Source organism: Trematomus bernacchii, unplaced genomic scaffold (genome assembly GCF_902827165.1).
Source record: "Trematomus bernacchii unplaced genomic scaffold, fTreBer1.1, whole genome shotgun sequence".
In the NCBI taxonomy this organism is placed as follows: domain Eukaryota; kingdom Metazoa; phylum Chordata; class Actinopteri; order Perciformes; family Nototheniidae; genus Trematomus; species Trematomus bernacchii.
The window spans coordinates 16,856,437-16,875,430 of NW_022987648.1; the positions used below are offsets into that span (position 1 = coordinate 16,856,437).

The 18,994-nt window shown below is 39.4% G+C and overlaps 2 protein-coding genes across 3 annotated transcripts; both read left to right on the forward strand.

Moving 5' to 3' along the window:
- The first annotated feature begins 76 nt into the window (after window positions 1–76).
- LOC117485724 (tubulin alpha chain) lies at window positions 77–3,226 on the forward strand. Its single transcript, XM_034134390.1, has 4 exons — window positions 77–163; window positions 1,513–1,735; window positions 1,845–1,993; window positions 2,123–3,226. Exons 1-4 carry the CDS (start codon window positions 161–163, stop codon window positions 3,098–3,100), a joined length of 1,353 nt encoding a protein of 450 aa, XP_033990281.1. The 5' UTR covers window positions 77–160; the 3' UTR covers window positions 3,101–3,226.
- A 3,985-nt stretch (window positions 3,227–7,211) lies between these two features.
- dnajb2 (DnaJ heat shock protein family (Hsp40) member B2) lies at window positions 7,212–18,927 on the forward strand. Of its 2 annotated transcripts, XM_034134423.1 has the most exons (11): window positions 7,212–7,621; window positions 9,281–9,373; window positions 9,651–9,760; window positions 10,647–10,700; window positions 10,892–11,008; window positions 11,435–11,509; window positions 11,819–11,951; window positions 12,494–12,564; window positions 14,765–15,064; window positions 18,107–18,160; window positions 18,316–18,927. In XM_034134423.1, the coding sequence occupies exons 2-10, from the start codon at window positions 9,309–9,311 to the stop codon at window positions 18,133–18,135; spliced, it is 954 nt and encodes a 317-aa protein (XP_033990314.1). In that variant the 5' UTR covers window positions 7,212–7,621; window positions 9,281–9,308; the 3' UTR covers window positions 18,136–18,160; window positions 18,316–18,927. The 2 variants fall into 2 exon arrangements, with proteins under 2 accessions (XP_033990314.1, XP_033990313.1); XM_034134422.1 differs by lacking the exons at window positions 18,107–18,160; window positions 18,316–18,927 and having other exon boundaries at window positions 14,765–15,728.
- The last annotated feature ends 67 nt before the right edge of the window (window positions 18,928–18,994 follow it).

The window sequence follows — 18,994 nt, forward strand, 5'->3', positions numbered from 1 at the left end:
TCTGCTGCTCCCTCCCGCCAATGAGCAATGCAGCTGCTTGCTGTGGTTTCCTGCCTGCCCCCTCCACATCCTTGCCTATATAAACCGTGACTCTCCTTCTCCTCCCCACTTCTGCCTTGTATCTGAATCCTCACCGTCAGTCGAAGGACCAGCAGACAAAATGGTGAGTAACAGCTCGGCTGATGACGTAGTCTTAACATTTCCACTCTCTCTCTTCCCTTCAGCCTCCCTTTGTCTCTGTTTCTTAGCATTAGATGGATCAAACAGCCGGGCCTCTTCAATGCTCATAAGGCCTCTGCTGTGAAAAGCAGCTTTATCTTGTCAAGTTACTTTAGTTTTGAGTTGAATTTAACTTTAGCTTTAACTTTAGATATCAGAGAGGAATGCCAAAGGATAACCACTCATGAATGTAAGAGTCCATAAGTCATTTAAGTAGGCCTACTCTTAGACAATGTAGGCCAGGTGACAGACAATTTACAAGTTAGACGGCTTTGTAATTTCAAAAACTTGGATGTACTGCAAGTTATTATTAAGGAAAGAAACATATGTGACGAATGGAAACTAAATGACTGGAGCCTTGATTATGCTTTTTGTTGAGGAATTAAAGTAATCTTGTCTAAGTGGTCAGGTCAATCGGGGCAGTTGGTGGGATGGATAGAAGGGACAGAGAAAATAGGAGTGGTCCGGACTACAGTAATAGTTAGCCGGCAGCCATTTTGCCTGGAGAGAGATGTGGAGACTGGGAGCAAGAGAGGGAGACATCCCTCACTGTTACATAGCACCATGCAGCTGGACAGGATGGGGGAGGAGAGAGACACAAAAGGGGAGGGGATGAGGAAAGGGAGGAGATACAGGATGGAGCAGTGGGGGGAGGCTTTACCCTTTTCTTAATGCGTGGCCTTCCTGTCTACCTTAGATTACATGTTCTATACTTTATTTGAGGAAACTCTTTTTAATGTTTTTTTTATTGCTTTTAAAACTGCATTTCATTTGTGGCAACATGGCATGCCCACACGCTTGACTGTCGTTATAAAGAGTGCAGACTATGATCTTATAGCTGCTTTCATTCGAATGCTGGCCATGCTTGTATTGACTTAGAGCAGCTGAAAGCTCCAACATTCTGCCCTGGCACGCATCATTCAGCTGTCAATGCTTCTTTGTCAAATAAGCAGACAAAGAAACATTCACAGTCCCCTCTGAACCGAGTGCAGACATCAAACCAAAGATTGTTATTCAACATGAAGTTCAAAGAAAAAACACTACATGACATAAAGCAATAATTCAATACAACTGTTTTTTTGCCTTTCCTTTAACAATTGTTAAACATGAAACGACTCAACTGAATGTACTTGTGAGTTTACCTGATATTCAGTGGCACACTGTAAAGATCCCTAGGGATTTGTTAGCAGAATTTCCTAAAGCAAAGATTCTTGCATTTGGAGATTAAATCAAAATCTCATAATATTAGTTGGCTTCTTTCTTTAACCAACCTCTCTCCCTTCTTTTAATCAGCGTGAGTGTATTTCCATGCACGTCGGCCAAGCCGGAGTCCAGATGGGCAATGCATGCTGGGAGCTGTACTGTCTGGAACATGGGATCCAGCCAGATGGACAGATGCCCAGTGACAAGACAATCGGAGGAGGAGACGACTCCTTCAACACCTTCTTCAGTGAGACTGGGGCAGGAAAGCATGTTCCCAGAGCCATCTTTGTCGACCTGGAGCCCACTGTCATCGGTCAGTAATGTGTAAATAAACATGAACTTACTTGACTCAACAGCCCATATACTGTATGTAAAAGTGGACATTATTTCTTGCTCATGTTTTTCTATTTTGACTTTCATAGATGAGGTTCGTACAGGAACCTACCGTCAGCTGTTCCACCCTGAGCAGCTGATTACAGGAAAGGAAGATGCTGCCAACAACTACGCCCGAGGACACTACACCATCGGCAAGGAGATCATTGATATGGTTCTGGACAGGACTCGTAAACTGGTGAGGATTCAGTTAGTTTAGTTATTTTTTTAACCATCATTTAGAAAGAAAGAAATGTGGTCCACAATTGTGATCGTTCATGTGACATCCTAACTTGATAGTGTCTAACCAGGCACATTTTTCTTTCAGGCTGATCAGTGCACTGGCCTGCAGGGATTCCTTATCTTCCACTCCTTTGGTGGAGGCACTGGCTCTGGTTTCACCTCCCTGTTGATGGAAAGACTGTCTGTTGATTACGGAAAGAAATCAAAACTTGAATTTGCCGTCTACCCAGCCCCCCAGATCTCCACCGCAGTGGTTGAGCCTTACAACTCCATCCTGACCACCCACACCACCCTGGAGCACTCCGACTGTGCCTTCATGGTAGACAACGAAGCCATCTACGACATCTGCCGCAGAAACCTAGATATCGACAGGCCAACTTACACCAACCTTAACAGGCTTATTGGCCAGATTGTGTCTTCAATCACAGCCTCGCTTCGCTTCGATGGAGCCCTGAATGTCGACCTGACAGAGTTCCAGACCAACTTGGTGCCCTACCCTCGTATCCACTTCCCTCTGGCCACCTATGCTCCAGTCATCTCTGCAGAGAAAGCCTACCATGAGCAGCTGTCCGTTGCTGACATTACCAATGCTTGCTTTGAGCCAGCCAATCAGATGGTGAAGTGTGATCCTCGTCATGGTAAATACATGGCCTGCTGTCTGCTGTATCGCGGTGATGTGGTGCCCAAAGATGTCAACTCTGCCATTGCTGCCATTAAAACAAAGCGTACCATCCAGTTTGTGGACTGGTGCCCCACAGGCTTCAAGGTGGGCATCAACTATCAGCCTCCAACAGCGGTCCCTGGTGGAGACCTGGCCAAGGTGCAGAGGGCTGTGTGCATGCTGAGCAACACCACAGCCATCGCTGAGGCCTGGGCCCGTCTCGACCACAAGTTTGACCTCATGTACGCCAAGAGAGCCTTTGTCCACTGGTATGTTGGGGAGGGCATGGAGGAGGGAGAGTTCTCCGAGGCCAGAGAAGATATGGCTGCCCTGGAGAAGGATTATGAAGAGGTTGGCACTGACAGCATGGGAGAGGAGGACGAAGAGGGAGAGGAGTATTAAAGGGCCAAACATACATCCCATATTCAAAAAGTTATCAATTATGCAACACATTCCCTACAACACTTTGATAACATTGTGATAATGATCAATTTCAGTATTATCAATAAAATGTTCTCTTGAACCCTTTTAAGTGATTTGTGGTCATTCCTGAAATAAATCTTTAGCATGGTTTGGCAGATAGTTAAGAAAGTATTTTTTTGAAAATGATGAATTCAACAATATTTAAACACATTCCTAGCATATAGAATTGTTTATTTCATACTGATTAATCTGGAGTGATCTCAGAATACTGAGTTTTGCATTTAACTTTTACAAATGTTACAGATTGTGAGAGAGAAAAATGGGCACATATCAGCAATATACTGTAGTGATAATTATGCATGACAAGGAACTGCTGTCCATGAAAGGTATGAAGACAAGTTATAGGGCGAAGTACAATCCTTATTAGTGACCAAAGCAATATTTCATGTGTACACAGATGGACATATAATGGGTCTACTCTAGACTATAAGTTTTGATATATTTGCTATTAATCAAGGAGGGTGTGTTTTGTTTTTCTGGATTTCAGAATGTTTTAAAGGAAATTACAGTTTCTCTGCCTTTGCCAATTTCCTCCCTTGTTTTGCCATGTTGATAATCAGTTACAAAGTATACAATGGGCTTGGCAGGAGTAGTATGAAGCTGCAGCCTCGGAGGAGGGTGCACTCTCAGGACCGCATGCACTCTCAGGACCGCATGCACTCTCAGGACCCTAGTTGTTTTGCAACATCGCCACCTAGTGAGCAGGAGACATGAATATGAACGACAACGCATAGAGTGTGAGTAGTGTGAAGTGCTTTTAAAGTTTTATTTGTTTAACATTAATAACAATTCCGGTGTCTTGAAATGAAGTGTGATTAGCTAACATTAACTATGATAGTCTTAAGGCAATACAAACAAACATCTGTTAGCTTATGATAGCTTCTAACAGTATTAAAGGCACTAAAAACAATTATTTGTTAGCTATAGCTTTCGGCAAAAGCTAATGCTAATAGCATTAGCTTCATTAGCATATTTGATTATTTGTTTAATGAAACTGTAGCGTGATTTTGGCAAGCCCAACTAGGTGTCCTACATTAATTGTTGATTTAATCACTAATTACAGTAACACGTGCTAAATGTCATCTGTTAGCCTATGATGACTCGCTGCAAAACCAACTGTTAGCCTTTTTGTTTATTTGTTTAATGAAACCGTATGTTATGGTTATGTTATTTAGCAGAGGCTTTTATCCAAAGTGACTCACAAAAAACATAAAAGAACCATAATTAACATTAGATTATCAATACAAATAGTTACATAGTCAGTTACATTACGTATTACATTTTTAACAGGGTAATTAGTCATCTGTAACCTACATTTAAAAAAAGTAAACTTCCCAACCCTGATCATTAATTATAGTCAGCTAATTAATTAAACTTCAAAGGATGACAAAAGCATGTCAATATGATCTGTCTGTCCGCTACATTAAATCAGCAGTAGCCTAATATAAGTTCTGTCTTCAGTGTAAATGCTTCTTTAATAGTCATTGTATTACTATTTGAATTCATTGTAAATAATTTTAACTGTGCTGACTGCCTGTTTACTGTTTATCAGACAGTCTCATCATTTTGACATGTTTTGTAATATTGCATGAGGTGTTTTAGTCAGTTATTATGTCGGCCTATTCTGTAGGTTAGAATCTGTCGTGTCAGAATCTAACAATTAGGCCTAATTTATGTCTGTCTGTGAAAGTATTTCAAAATGTTCAGTTTGACCAATTAGGCTCTCTCTTTTTCAAGATGCATATTTCAATCCAAGAGGGGAGATCCTTGCCCGATTTACAATGATGCACTACATGTTGCAAAGTCTATAAAGTGTCTTTACTTCTGCCTTCTCCTATCCTAGTATTATGAAGTTGATTGACTAAGCGTAAGGTCAGCTAAATTAAGGAAGGTTTTGTTGTTTTTCTGTCTGAATTGTAATTTTCTTATGACATTCTACTTCAGGTGTCGTCAACTGGAATGTCTTCTCAGAGGGACACAAAAGGGAATTTCGGAAGGAATACCAAATTTCCAGGTGCTTTTACTGCGACAACCTTTATAAGGACGTTGGCACAGGCTACCGGGGAAGTGGACGGCGAGGAGTGTTGCAGGGTTTTTACTCAGAAGAGGGCTTCCCGGGGTACTGCAGCTGGAGCTGTTGTCTGGTGGTTGAGGGAACAGCAGACCCCGCCTCACCCCAGTGAAGAATCCACAGTGCCCAATAAATAAAAATGTATTCTGCACTGAAATTCCTCTCGTCAAATTGCATGTTTATCTTTTGCAGCCTGGTGCATAAACACACTAACAGTTGTTTTTGAGTAATCTAGCACCTCTTCAAAGACACATTTGATTTGATTTATTTCGAACGTGTAATACAATAAAAAATATATATATATAATAATGAAATGAAACAAGAGAATTATGATACTGTAGAAACATAAGCAGTATCAAATTGATTCAAAGGAGTTTACACTTATTTAACCCCACCCCTTCTCCCAAAAACTAAATTAACAGTTTTCTTTTAACAAAATATACATCTAAATGTATGTCTACATACAATATACATTTACAATTATAAATAGATTATATCATTATTACTACAATATATATATATATATATATATTTATGTTGTATGTCAAATTTGATAAAGACAAATATAAAAGACTATCTTTTTACATCTGACATACAAAATACATTTGTTATTAAAAATCAAAAACATATTAACAACTTGTTGTTAATAATAATAATGTAATTTCAGTAAGAAAAACATATTTTCATGCATTTTTAGATGGTTAATAACAAGCATTACAATGTCTAAAGAGACTCGCAGTGTATGAGACTCAATACTCGCTGGTTGTACTTTTGCGGTCATCCAATCCGCTAGGTGGCGATGTTGCAAAACAACTAGGGTCCTGAGAGTGCATGCGGTCCTGAGAGTGCATGCGGTCCTGAGAGTGCACCCTCCTCCGAGGCTGCAGCTTCATACTATTGCTTGGCAGGCCTTGCACCTGCAGTTGCTTCAACCAGCCACCGATGGGAGCAATGTAACCACTTTTGTTTGAGTTGGTTTTGTCCTTTCAGATCAGAATTCCTTTATTCGTCCCACAGAGGGAAATGTACATTTGTTACAGCAAATAACGAGCCAAAGATAGTTTAATATTAATTAATAAGCATGCATACAAATATTAAAGATAAAACTAGAAATTACACAAATGTACAAATACACATCCAGTACTTTGCCTGAATGTAAAGATGTTGAGTCCTTTAAACATGAGTGACCAGTCTTTGAGCATGTGATGCTATGACAAACTAACACCAAAAGCCTGCTTGCTTTTAAGTTTCACTTATACAGTATGGTCTAACCAGGTCTACTACATTAAAGTAGGGCTATTGTGTCCCCATTCAAGTATACAAACGCTCAGCTCTCTTTGAATAAAATATTCGGATCCAGATAAGTCACATTGCATACAGGATCAACATTGGCAGAAGTATTAGTATTCATTACCTGTAACTAAGTACAATATAAGTACCACCGTGCAAAACTACATAACAATTACATTTTATGTAGGGTATTCAAGAACATAAATGTCACTGAGAGAATTACATTCTTTAAAAGCCTGAGTTATTAGATGATAATTATTATAAATCATTCCAATATTATTAAAAATTATTATCCCTGGGGGCTTGTATAAACTATTATTTAATAACATTCCCCATGTATGACAAATCTTAAACTGCAAAGTTACTGTGGCTGCCAGATAAATGTAGCTTTATGTGCTATACATATATTGAGTTAAAGTATAAAGGAAAAACTTTAGCACAGTAGCCTATGTTGGTAAATTAATTAGCAAACATTGCACCACTCTTTAGTAGCCTAAGCATGTATGCGGTAGCGTTGGCATGACATTATTTTAAATATATCTGTCCAGATACGGTCATTTTGTTCCTATGTCTTTCTGAAGTGGTTAGCCAGAGTAGGTGGATACCATAAGAAGTGTTTTGGTATTGGTGAGGCTACATTAGCACAGAGCAACAGGCGGCAGAGGAGGCAGGGCGGGTCTGAACCATAGGTCTGAACGTCTGAAAACACTCGCATGTTCCCGACGCTCCATTTCTCTCCCTCTCTCTCAGCTGATAGTGACGTAGCGCGTCAGCTTTGACCAGCACAGGAGGCAAACAGGGCTGTCACTCAGTCAACTTGTTTTCACGGTGTGGACCGTAGAGTAGACCGCAGAGGCAACACGGTAGCCTGCATTGCAGTAGACATATTGTGTTGTCAGAGAGTGTTTGTGTCGGGTCGCTGGAGAGGAGGACTGAAGGAGGAGGCTGTCCACGCGGCTGTCAAGAAGACAGGGGGAGCGCCTACATACCAGAGGCACCGCTATCATAACTAATTCATTGTCGCTACAGACCGGTGGACAGGCTAACCTGCTAACCAATTAGCCCGAAAGACTCACACGGTAGGTCAATTTAGCTTCGGCTAGTCTTGATAACTTGTGGCTATACACACTGACCGTACACTATTTTGTATAGACGTACAACTTTGCCCTAATAGAAAGTATGGTGTCAACCGAGTAACCAAATAACGGCGCTTAATGTTAATGTACTGAGACTACTAGAATATAGACAGCACCTTCTTGCAAGTCCAAATGCCCGTGTATGTAAGTTTGCGTAGGCCTACTGTCATGTCAGCAGCAGTTGTCAGATGCCATGACTCTAGAAATAACATAGTAATAATACTCGTGTTAGCGCATGGCTGTTCCCGAGGGGGCATAGAAAGTTATGTTTAGGTATTTTACATCAGTTTGGAAGTCCCCTTCAGCCCTAAAAGTGGTGAAGTCCACTAATGAGATTGGCATGGCGGTTGCATGCTGACTAACGTTGGCTATAATGGAACTAATGACTGTACAAAGGTCCTATCAGTTCAAGGGTACATTTTCAACTAGGCTATTATTAATAAAAAAAGTTTTTCTTCAATAGATTCAAAGAAAACAATATTTTCAATAACATACATAATATTGATCTATGTGCAGAACACAACATAAGTCATCCATAATGTATTTACATTAAAATATACATGTTTTACCTTGCAGTAGGCCTACAACTGCTACACCACAATATATCACGAGTGATTAAGTGAAACCGGATAACAAATAAATAAACCTCTATAGATATGTTATATAATGTTACTCAATAGCCAAAATAGTTTCACGTAAAAGTTGCAAAAACAAACAAAAGAAGTTTAATGTTTCTCATTAAAGTCCACTGCAATAATGGAGTCTTGTTATGAGTCTTTACTGGATGTATCTCACTAAGATACTGATTTATTCTAAACAGTGCTTACTGTATTAACTTGTACTGTGTTGTCCTCTACCCAAAACAATTATTTGGCGTTTAGGCCATCTATATGATACATTGATCATAGTAAAGGGTATACATCAACATGTTGGTCAACTCTTAATTTATCTGTTGCTTTAAAGAGCATATCTTGTCTATGATGATCGCATGTTGGCTGAACTTGATGGGACTTGAATGAAATGATGTTGACCTCTTAGTAAATGTTTAGTTTTCAACAGGCCAAATATCAGTTGAGGTGAACTTCATTGACTGTAAAGTGAAAGTAAACTGATATCACTGCCACTCCCACACACGTGTTTTCAATTGCTGTGGCAGATCATTGCTCTGCTCATGTTAAACCTGGGCAGAGCATGCTGGGAATTACATGATGTCATTAAACAACATTTATTATAAAAGGTGTACTGGCATTAAATATTTAGCAAAACTAACAAGACAGTAAAGTGTCAATCAAGTGCTCAATAAGTGAAAACTGGTTTGTTAGTGATCTAATTCCAAAAAGGGAATAATATAATATGTATTTGTCAACACATGCATACTCACATTCAGAATGATAAACAACTATGTTTACATTACACATTGCCTTATTTAGCCATTCACTACACATGCTGCTGCCCATTAAATAAATAAGGAGCATAGAGCTGTTTCTTCTCCTTTTTTGGATTTTAGGAAATACCAGAAATACCAAGGTTTTACGAACGAGAATGGAATTTGACAAACTGTGCATGTCCAATCAGAGTTGAGTTTGTCCTGAACTCTTTCAGGGGGCGGTGAGGAGTCACAGGGGGCAACATGGTGGACTACTATAACGTCCTGGGAGCGTCCAAAACAGCCTCTCAGGATGACATCAAGAAGGCGTGAGTATCCTGCTGCTCTCTTTCAAGCTTTACATTACACAATTTATTAACAATACTTATATATAATATACAGTTATTGAAAACATATTAGTAGTGTACCTACTGCAAGGTTATATTGGCCTTGAAAAATGTGAGACTGCTACAAAATAAGCAGTTTTTTGGTTTTATGCACTGCAGGGTTTGTTTGATCAGGGGATACCATTCATAGTACAATTGTTTTTCTTTTTATATATCTTTTCTGCATCAGTCAATGTTTGTGTATGTTTCCTGAATTCAGTTATAGGAAACTGGCACTGAAATGGCATCCAGACAAAAATCCAGACAACAAGGAGGAAGCAGAGGCAAAATTCAAAGAATTGTCTGAGGCCTATGAAGTCCTATCTGACAGTAAGTCAAGGCAGTGTCCATCTTTATATATATATATATATATATATATATATGGATATATACACTTATCTATATATAGATATATACAGTATATGCATGTGTGTTTGTTGTTGATGCTGTGAGTCATGAGTTCTGAGTCTCTGTGTGCAAATGTCAGGCTCTTCAAAAAGGAACTACATTTATAGAACCCGAAAATCTCTCTTCTCACAGTAGTTAGATTTTTAATTTATTTGAATAACTTTACTGTATCATGTTTGTGAATGTACACAGTATAACAGAAGAGAGAGAGATATACATTGGTGTAAATCTAGGTCAGTGTTTCCCATACATTGATTTATTTGTGGCGGGCCGCCACAAATGGATCTCATCATTTATTATTATTATTATTTTTAATTTTTTTTAAATGTTGGTAGTCTAATGGATAGTGAGGTGGGCTGATGATCGGAAGGTTGCAAGTTCAAATCCCGCCTGGAACACCACTACTAGTGTGCCCTTGAGTAAGGCACTTAGCCCTCAGTTACTCCAGGGAGAATGTCCCTGTAATTGGTCATTGTAAGTCACTTTGGAATAAGGCGTCTGCTAAATGCCTAAATTATATTTTTAGGAGAATAAACCCCACAGATCCTCAACTCCGGTGTGTCTCAGTCATTAACAACGCAACACAGAGCAACAAGAACGTAGTCTACAGTACCCATGAACTCGCATGTATTTTCTTATTTGAGGGGGGGGGGGGGGTGGATGCGTAGGCCACCGGAATAGGTTAAGGGGCCTTTGGCTTTTCTTGCCGGGGGGCGGTGCGGTGCGGTGCCCCCACAAATAGAATCAAACACTGTAGGTCATAGGTTTTTATTGCATCATGAAACTCTGCTCTGTTCTTCTCCTACAGAGAGTAAGCGTGATGCATATGACAGATATGGAAATGACAGAAGGCCACCCACAGGTAATTAAAACCCAGCTTGAAATATTATTGCATCCACTACATGTTCTTCCTTGTGTTTCATGCAACCTCCATTTCATTCACTATTCTCATGTTGTGGCACCATAAAGTTGTCCTCCCTCTACTCTTTCCCCCACTATTTCACTCTCTTTGCTGCTGCTCATCCCTCTGACCCCGACTACTTGATTTTTCAGGTTCCTCCAGCGCAGAGTTTTCTTCAGATTTCCCAGGATTCACCTTCACATTCCGCAAGCCAGATGACGTATTCAGAGAGTTTTTTGGCGGCCAGGATCCTTTCGCTAACTTCTTTGGTAAGTCTGTCACAAGAATCCAATATTCATTTGGATTTATATGAGCATTTTTATTATTTATATTATATGAACAAATATTTATATTTAAAACAAATAGTTTTGGGGGAACTCAATGCTTCAGTCAAAACAATTAGGGTTACATTTTGTCAGGTACATTTTTACGGTTTTTATTTTTTTATTTTCTAGATGCTGCTAATGACTTTAGCCTTTGGTCACATTTCACATTTCACATTCATCATAGCATATTTATTTATATTGTAAGAATTTGTATATAAAGAGTTTGCTTTACATTTTTGCTCATTAGTCACATGTCTGTACAGTAAATGAAATAAGTGTACTTCCTACCTCTCACATTAGAAGATTCAATTGAGTACAGTTTTCAGGTAAAAATAAGTGTCTCTCTCTCTCTCTCTTTCTCTCATCCAGATGACTTCTCATCCTTTGGAGGCACGTCTTCTCGCCTCGGCCCCGGGCGATTCTTTTCCTTCCCTTCAGCAGGAGGTAAACGGCTACACGAAGAAAGTTAAATGGCAAATACAGTATCCATTATTTTAGTAGCAAATAAGACATTATGGCGTATGAAAACATCAAAGAAAATTGAAACAACAAAAATGTGGCACAAAAATATACTTGGACTCTATGATTAACAAATGTAAGTTTGTGGACAAAAGTCAAAGTCACTGTGACCTCACAAAACATGTTATTGACCTTTAACCAGGAATTCTTACTCTAGATAACACCATTTCACAAAATCTTCTCTCTTCCCTTCTCTTCCCTTCTCTTCTGCTTTCCCTTCCTGTCCTTCTTCAGTTGATTTTACATCCTTCTCCTCTTCCATGGGTGGTCTGGATGGGATGGACAGCATGGGCGGCGGTATGGGCCACTTCAAGTCAGTTTCTACCTCCACTCGCATCATGAATGGCAAACGCACCACTACCAAGAAGTACGTAACGGCGCCAAAAGAAAAGTTACCCCTCCTGGGAACTACATTATTTTCAAATATTTCTCTATTTCTTTACCGAACAGGGTTTCACGGGCAGGGCTTGTTGTTAACTACTGTATGCAATTCATGAACGTGAAACATTGTAGGAAATGATCTGAAATCTGTCAAAAATGTCTAATTTAAATGTTCCTTCACTCTTAGATGACGTACACACACAAAACTATTTCAAGTATTCTAAGAACTTTTGTTGTTGACTTAAGTGACAGATGGGGTCCAAGAATAGCAAGCCGTATGAATGTGTAGGAGCAAATGATTTCTTAATGCTCTTAATGTTTTCATATATTGGCTGATGTTTATTGGATTCTCTTTGCTTTTTAATGACTGTTTTTAAATGCCTTTTTATAATATGTTTCTGCTGCACTATTTCTTAATGCTCTTAATGTTTTTCATTTTTGTAAAGTACTTTGAATTGCCTTGTGTTGAAAGCTGCTATATATATATATATAAACGTACCTTGCCTTGCCATTTATTTCTTATTACAGGACGAAGGAGAACGGGCAGGAGAGAACAGAGATCGAGGAGGACGGGGTGTTAAAGAGTGTCCTAATTAATGGTAAAACAACATTCAGTTTGCACTATTCTATCTGTTTTATGTCCTATATATATTCATGTTGCCCTGTTGGAGGAGCCTGTGACTTAAGATTGTCCATATCTACACTGTAGCTAATGTGCACATGAAAGCAATAAAGCCTTGAATCTTGAAACAAAGCATACTGAATGGTGTAAAAAAGAAACTGATGTCTAATGTAACCATTTTTATCTAAATATATTTGTTAAAGGTCACCTATAATGCAACATCCACTTGTTCCTGTCTTTTATACATAAACATGTGTCCCCTCTGTGTAAAGAGATTCTGAAAGTTTCAGGATAAAAGATTCTCTCTCTTTGTTACCTGATCAGGGTAGGAATTTCACGGCGGCCATGACGACCATGGCCTTTGTGCCCCTCACACTGTTAAAATCTCGAAGTTGCTTTTAAAAGCGTCAGAGCAGTGGTCTGGTCTCTGAACTGCATTATGCTGCGTTCACAACAGACGCGATGCGAATATTTGCATTGCTCTAATCGCTGGAGAGTCCCCGCGGCTGTCAGCTGTGTTTACTCCTGTCATTCAAACAGGACGCGCTGGAGAGGGGGCGGGGCTTATATCCATGTAAATACTGTGGTAGAAATCAACTACAACAAAATGAACATATTTTACCGTGACTTAATTGTAATACACGTTTCAAAATGATGCCGAAGTAACACAATACTGATAACGGTTAGTAAAAACCAAGAACTAATGCTTTGACAAGTGTACAGACAAGACGGAAGGCGAAAAACCTTTTAAAATGCGGGTTTTCTGAATGGAAATCGGATCGATCAGGCTAAACTAACCTGTAGCTGCTCTGTCCAAACTCACAACAACGTCCTAAAGACAGAAATAAAGCAGCGACTGTATTCGCCATGACACAGACAGTCTGTGGTTTGTACTTGTTTAACTTTTGTCCAGTTTCTGAATAGATATGAGGAGCTGTGGGCTCTGTGTGCTAACAGCTAACGGCTGAGGTATTGGTTTTCTGATTCAGTGGCTGAGATCCTCACTGCTGATTGGCTACCGCGAGAACGCGTCACACGAATTTGACGCTCGAGTTGAAAAAATTGATTAAAGAGACTCGTACACACACACACACACACACACGCACACACACACTTTTTTATTTCAAAGTATTGCTTGTTCATACAGTTGTTTGTTTGAGCTTCACTGTGCACTGCTGAATGATGTATGTGCAGAGTTTGACCCTTGAAGGCTGTTTCTTCTGCTTTGAAATTGAATATATTTGTTACATATTAATAGAATTTTTGATTTGATTTTCGAATTTGTGAATGGGAGAAGTAGTAGATAGAAAACATGCCAAACACTAATTATTCAAAGTAGAGTATTTCATTGTATATACGGTAATACTAAGGAGGAATAGGCCTATATGATTATAATGTTTGACATTATGGATATTAAAAAAGTGATCTGTTTTCCATGTCATTCGTGTGTTTTTCTTATCAGAAAGTGAAGTTATTTCTTTAGCTCCAAAACCAATTTTTTCCCTCAATGGCCTTTGTGCCCTAAACATTTTTGTGATACCAAAGGTCAAATGGCCTTGCACCTAAAATGACGAAATTCCAAGCCTGGTCCTGATCCATTTATATAAAAACCTGTCTGAAAATGAGCTGATCAGATTTCGGCCACTTTATGATTTTTTGGGTTGTGTAACCATTAGCCAATCACCAACCAAGGTAAGACCCCCCCCACCTTATCACCTGAATCTCCTCCTCGAGCACCATTGTGTTCTTTTTAACCAAATATCTCTCAGAGGGGCGTTGGGAGTGGCTCCTTATTTTCATCTAAAGTAACAGACAGGGAATCAGCACTTTTGAAACAGGGCTGAAACAGAGGGGTTTATGGGATGCTACAATGGGTTTGGTATTTGGAGCCAAACACTTCAGAGACATGCTTTGTATATATCTGAGACCTATAATAATGTAATGAAAAACAGTATAATAGGGGACCTTTAATGAATGGTTTCAGTGACTTTTAATGCTTTCACAAACGAAGTCAAAGAGCAATATCAAGGCTGAACATGCTAATCTGCAAACCTTTGACATTATCTTATCAAAAAGCTTTCAAGTTGAACGTTGGATTTAAAGAAACTGTTATATTGAAAGCTGTGTGTATTTGTAACTCACATCAACACCTTCGTTCTTGTGTGTGTTGTCTCCAGGTGTGCAGGATGAAATGGCCCTCGCACTGGAGCTGAGCCGACGAGAGGATCTGTCCCGTAAATCTCCTCAGAAGCCCCGAATCCAACACAGATCACCTGCCCAGTGTGAGAGACCCCGCCCCAGCCCTCACTCGGCAGCCCCACACCGCTCATTCAGCTCCGCCCCATTCTACCACTACGGGGTCGCAGCTGGCAGTGAGGATGAAGAAGTAGAAGATGAAGATCTGCAGATGGCTTTGGCATGCAGCTTGTCAGAATTGGATGCCCAGCAGAGAGCAGCTGCTACCGACTTCATATCAGGTGCCGGGGATGGGGGCAAAGCCATGAAGTACAAAATTAAGACTACACAATGTAATGTGGCTGATGGTGAAGGGGAGGGAGGGGACGGGGGGGAGGTTAAAAAGGGCTCGGGGCCTGGTGCTGGGTGGGAAACGGAGGGAAAGGGAACAAGCAAACCAGATTTCTCTCCTGAGTCCTCCACTACTGCCACCACCTCGCCTCTGAGCCAGAGCAGTGAAGAAGAGTTTGCACCTGCCATGAAAAATAGTGATGGCAGCGTGAAAAAGAAAAAGAAGTGCGGGTGTATTGTGTGTTAATACAGTGTGTGTGTGTCTGTGTGTGTGTGTGTGTGTGTGTGTATTTGGGATGCCTTATTTTTTATACTTACCTCTGTGTTTCTGCTTTCAGCCAGACTCTAATTTAACGTGATTTCCAGACTCAGACAGTGCCTCAACTTATCACAATGCTTTCATGCAGATTTAACACTAAGAGTGACAGTTAGTCGACTTTGACATGGTGCCAACCCAGACATTTCCATATAATTGTTCAGTACAGCTAAAAGATCAAATTTAAAGCAATGCAGATGATTTGTGAATGTATGTAAATATGCCAAATATTTACACAGACTGAAAAGATTGTGAGGATCGAGAGGGATTTAAGTTTGTAGTGGGGTGTGGTGTGTGTGTGTGTGTGTGTGTGTGTGTGTGTGTGTGTGTGTGTGTGTGTGTGTGTGTGTGTGTGTGTGTGTGTGTGTGTGTGTGTGTGTGTGTGGTGTGTGTGTGTGTGGTGTGTGTGTGTGTGTGTGTGTGTGTGTGTGTGTGTGTGTGTGTGTGTGTGTGTGTGTGTGTGTGTGTGTGTGTGTGTGTGTGTGTGTGTGTGTGTGTGTGTGTGTGTGTGTGTGTGTGTGTGTGTGTGTGTGTGTGTGTGTGTGTGTGTGTGTGTGTGTGTGTGTGTGTGTGTGTGTGTGTGTGTGTGTGTGTGTGTTGTGTGTGTGTGTGTGTGTGTGTGTGTGGTGTGTGTGTGTGTGTGTGTGTGTGTGTGTGTGTGTGTGTGTGTGTGTGTGTGTGTGTGTGTGTGTGTGTGTGTGTGTGTGTGTGTGTAAATCTATAATGCTCCTTTCACACCAACGCGGTTCCAGGGCCGGAGCTAGAGCCTGATAAGCACCGTTTTTTCCTGTTCTAACAGGATGCGGAACTTAAATAACTTTAAAAAAACTTGTTTTATTGAAAAAAATTGTTTATTGATCAGCTGATACTGATTTTTAGAATATATATATATATATATATATAGAGGCAAAAATGAAGCATACTTTGCAAAAACACATTGCTTGTTTGCAAACACACCGGCTTCCCAGTCAGAATTGCTCAAACCGGTGGCCAAAGTATAATTTAATGAAGTACATAGTACAAGCCTTAATACACTGAAATATCATGACCATATTTGGTCAGATTGTAGATTAGGGCAACACTTTATGAGATTGAAAGGCAAATCACAGTGTGCAATAAATACAGCATTAAGACTGATTGTAAATGATAGTCTCAATCTTTAATATTGTGATCCTTTAATGCCTTTGCATGATTTGACTACTTTAGACTTTATACAAATGTTTCCTACATTAACACCTAAAATGTGCCAATTTAGAAAAGCACAGGTAAAGAAAAAGCTATACTTTATTAGTGAACAGGAGTGTTGTCAGGTGAGGAGGTGGGAGGGAGTGTCGTTAAGTTCAACTGCACTATGAATGCTTTAAAATGATGTCACCAATCAACAAATCAAAGTGACGAAAAACAACCTGCTGACTATGACTGCTGCTGTAGACCTGTGTGTTGTGTGGAGCGACTCGAAGAAAGGAAAACATTACTCCAAATGTAATTAATACGTTAAAGAACACTTTTGTACTGCTGTTCAAGGACACACCTGTCTCACTAAGTACCTTATCACAGGTCCTGTTTCTGGCACAGCTGATATACATAGAGCACAATAAGTGTAGTATTTAGATGTCGCTAATTTTCACGAGTGCTTTCTTTATTTTGTTCTGCATGAGTTTTGCATCGCTTTAAAGAATAACGTTCATCACTTGCAAACATTAAGCACGGCTGATACTGTTGATGCCTAAGGGAATGAGAAAGAGGCAACTCCCTGTATTATTTGTATTTCCTTGAACTGCCATGTGTTTTGTTATTTTTATTTTGCAGATTGTTAAAAAGGAAATAACAAATAAAAAGTGACTCAAAGAGGATATTTGATATATTTGATTTTTTTAAGAACATGGCAGTAATTGTTCTGCCTTTTATTTGTCACATATTTCACGCCACACCACTAGTGTACCACCATTACTACTTCAACTAACAACCACACATGAAATCACTGCAGTGCCGCTTTCCCTTTCATTTATATGGTATTTCTGGATCCCAAAAAAACAGATGTTGATAAGCCATTTTTAAAACAAATGAAAAGCGCACATAACATCATTTAATTTAAAAGAAGTACTTGATCAGTATGCTCACTTTTGATTTCACTCAGTTTGTTGTTGAACCAATGTCTTACTATTAACTTACCGTACTGACTCATGACACTCCTTTATTTATCATTACAAGTCTGCCTGTTTCTCATCTGTTCATATAATCTCACTTTATGTTGTGCAATCTACTCTCAGTGCAAACTAAGTAGATTTTTCATTGAAAATATTATGTTGATAAAGGAAAAGACATTGAGGAATAATAACTCAAAATAGTGTTTTTCAGTTGTTTACAGAAATGCTAAAACCTGTCGAAACAAGATGTAGAGCGAGCCAGCACCAATCAGCACACATTTAAAATAATGTTATCTGATATTTTGTTCCGCACATACTATTTTCGGCTGATCTGTTTCGCTTCCATTTTCATTATGCTGCTTCGCTAATGATGTGCTGGTATCACCTTTTAGTGCCGTTTGCAGTATGAAATACATGGAACATATTATTTTTTAAATCAATACGTGACAAACATCTTATCACAATAGAATTAAGGAGTCAAAGAGTTCAGTGGGAATTTGTTGTCTTACACATCCTGCTCCCTGTTTCAGACTCAGACTTCGAGGCCTTCACAAGCTAACCTGATTGGCTCGTGCTGCCCTGAGGTAAAGACCAGTGTGAACCTGAAGCCCCCTGAATGTTGCCCAATAAGCCCTTTGTAGATGGAGTCCAATCATTCTTAGAAGTAATATTTATAAAAGGTAATCATATTTGCATTACTGATGAAGTGTAACATTTCCTTGTTCATTTATTCTTACAGGTCAAAGGTCAATTCCCCAAGATGCACTTGTCTCTCTCTGCCCATCATGGCCACTACCTGCTGAATGAGACTTAAATTATTCAAATGTGTGTTTTTATATGTGTGTGAGTGTGTGTACATAGCTCATTGTGGAGCAAGAGACTGGAACGTTTGTATTTTGAAACCCAAGGAAATAGTTGTAATCTTCTCTGCTTTAACTGCTGTGTCAGCAGAATGATATGCTGAATTATGCCTGCAAGTGGAAGCTGATAAATGAAACTAATAGAACAATGTTTTAGAAGAAGAGAAAATAAAGCATTTCTTGCTGACTATTCTGCATCAGACCATATTAGTTTGTAGACTTATAAATAATCAATATATATATAGAATAATATAAGTGTTGTCAGGGTTAAATAATTGTAGTTCAATTGCCAAACGTTCTCTTTAAGTTAAAAAATATCTACTTGTCATTATTGTAATGCACTTGTTTTTGGCTGTCCCACCCTTTATGCTGCAGGGGGCGCTGTGTACAGCTCTAGAATTGCAGCTGTTGATGCATTTATGATACATTTTGAATAATACATGGATTTTTAATCAATAGATTAAAATGCATGAGACAAAATGCCGTTTTAATGCAATGTTATCGTTTTTTTTGTATGAAACAAAAACACAACCACTTAAAAACGCTGGTTGTCAAAGT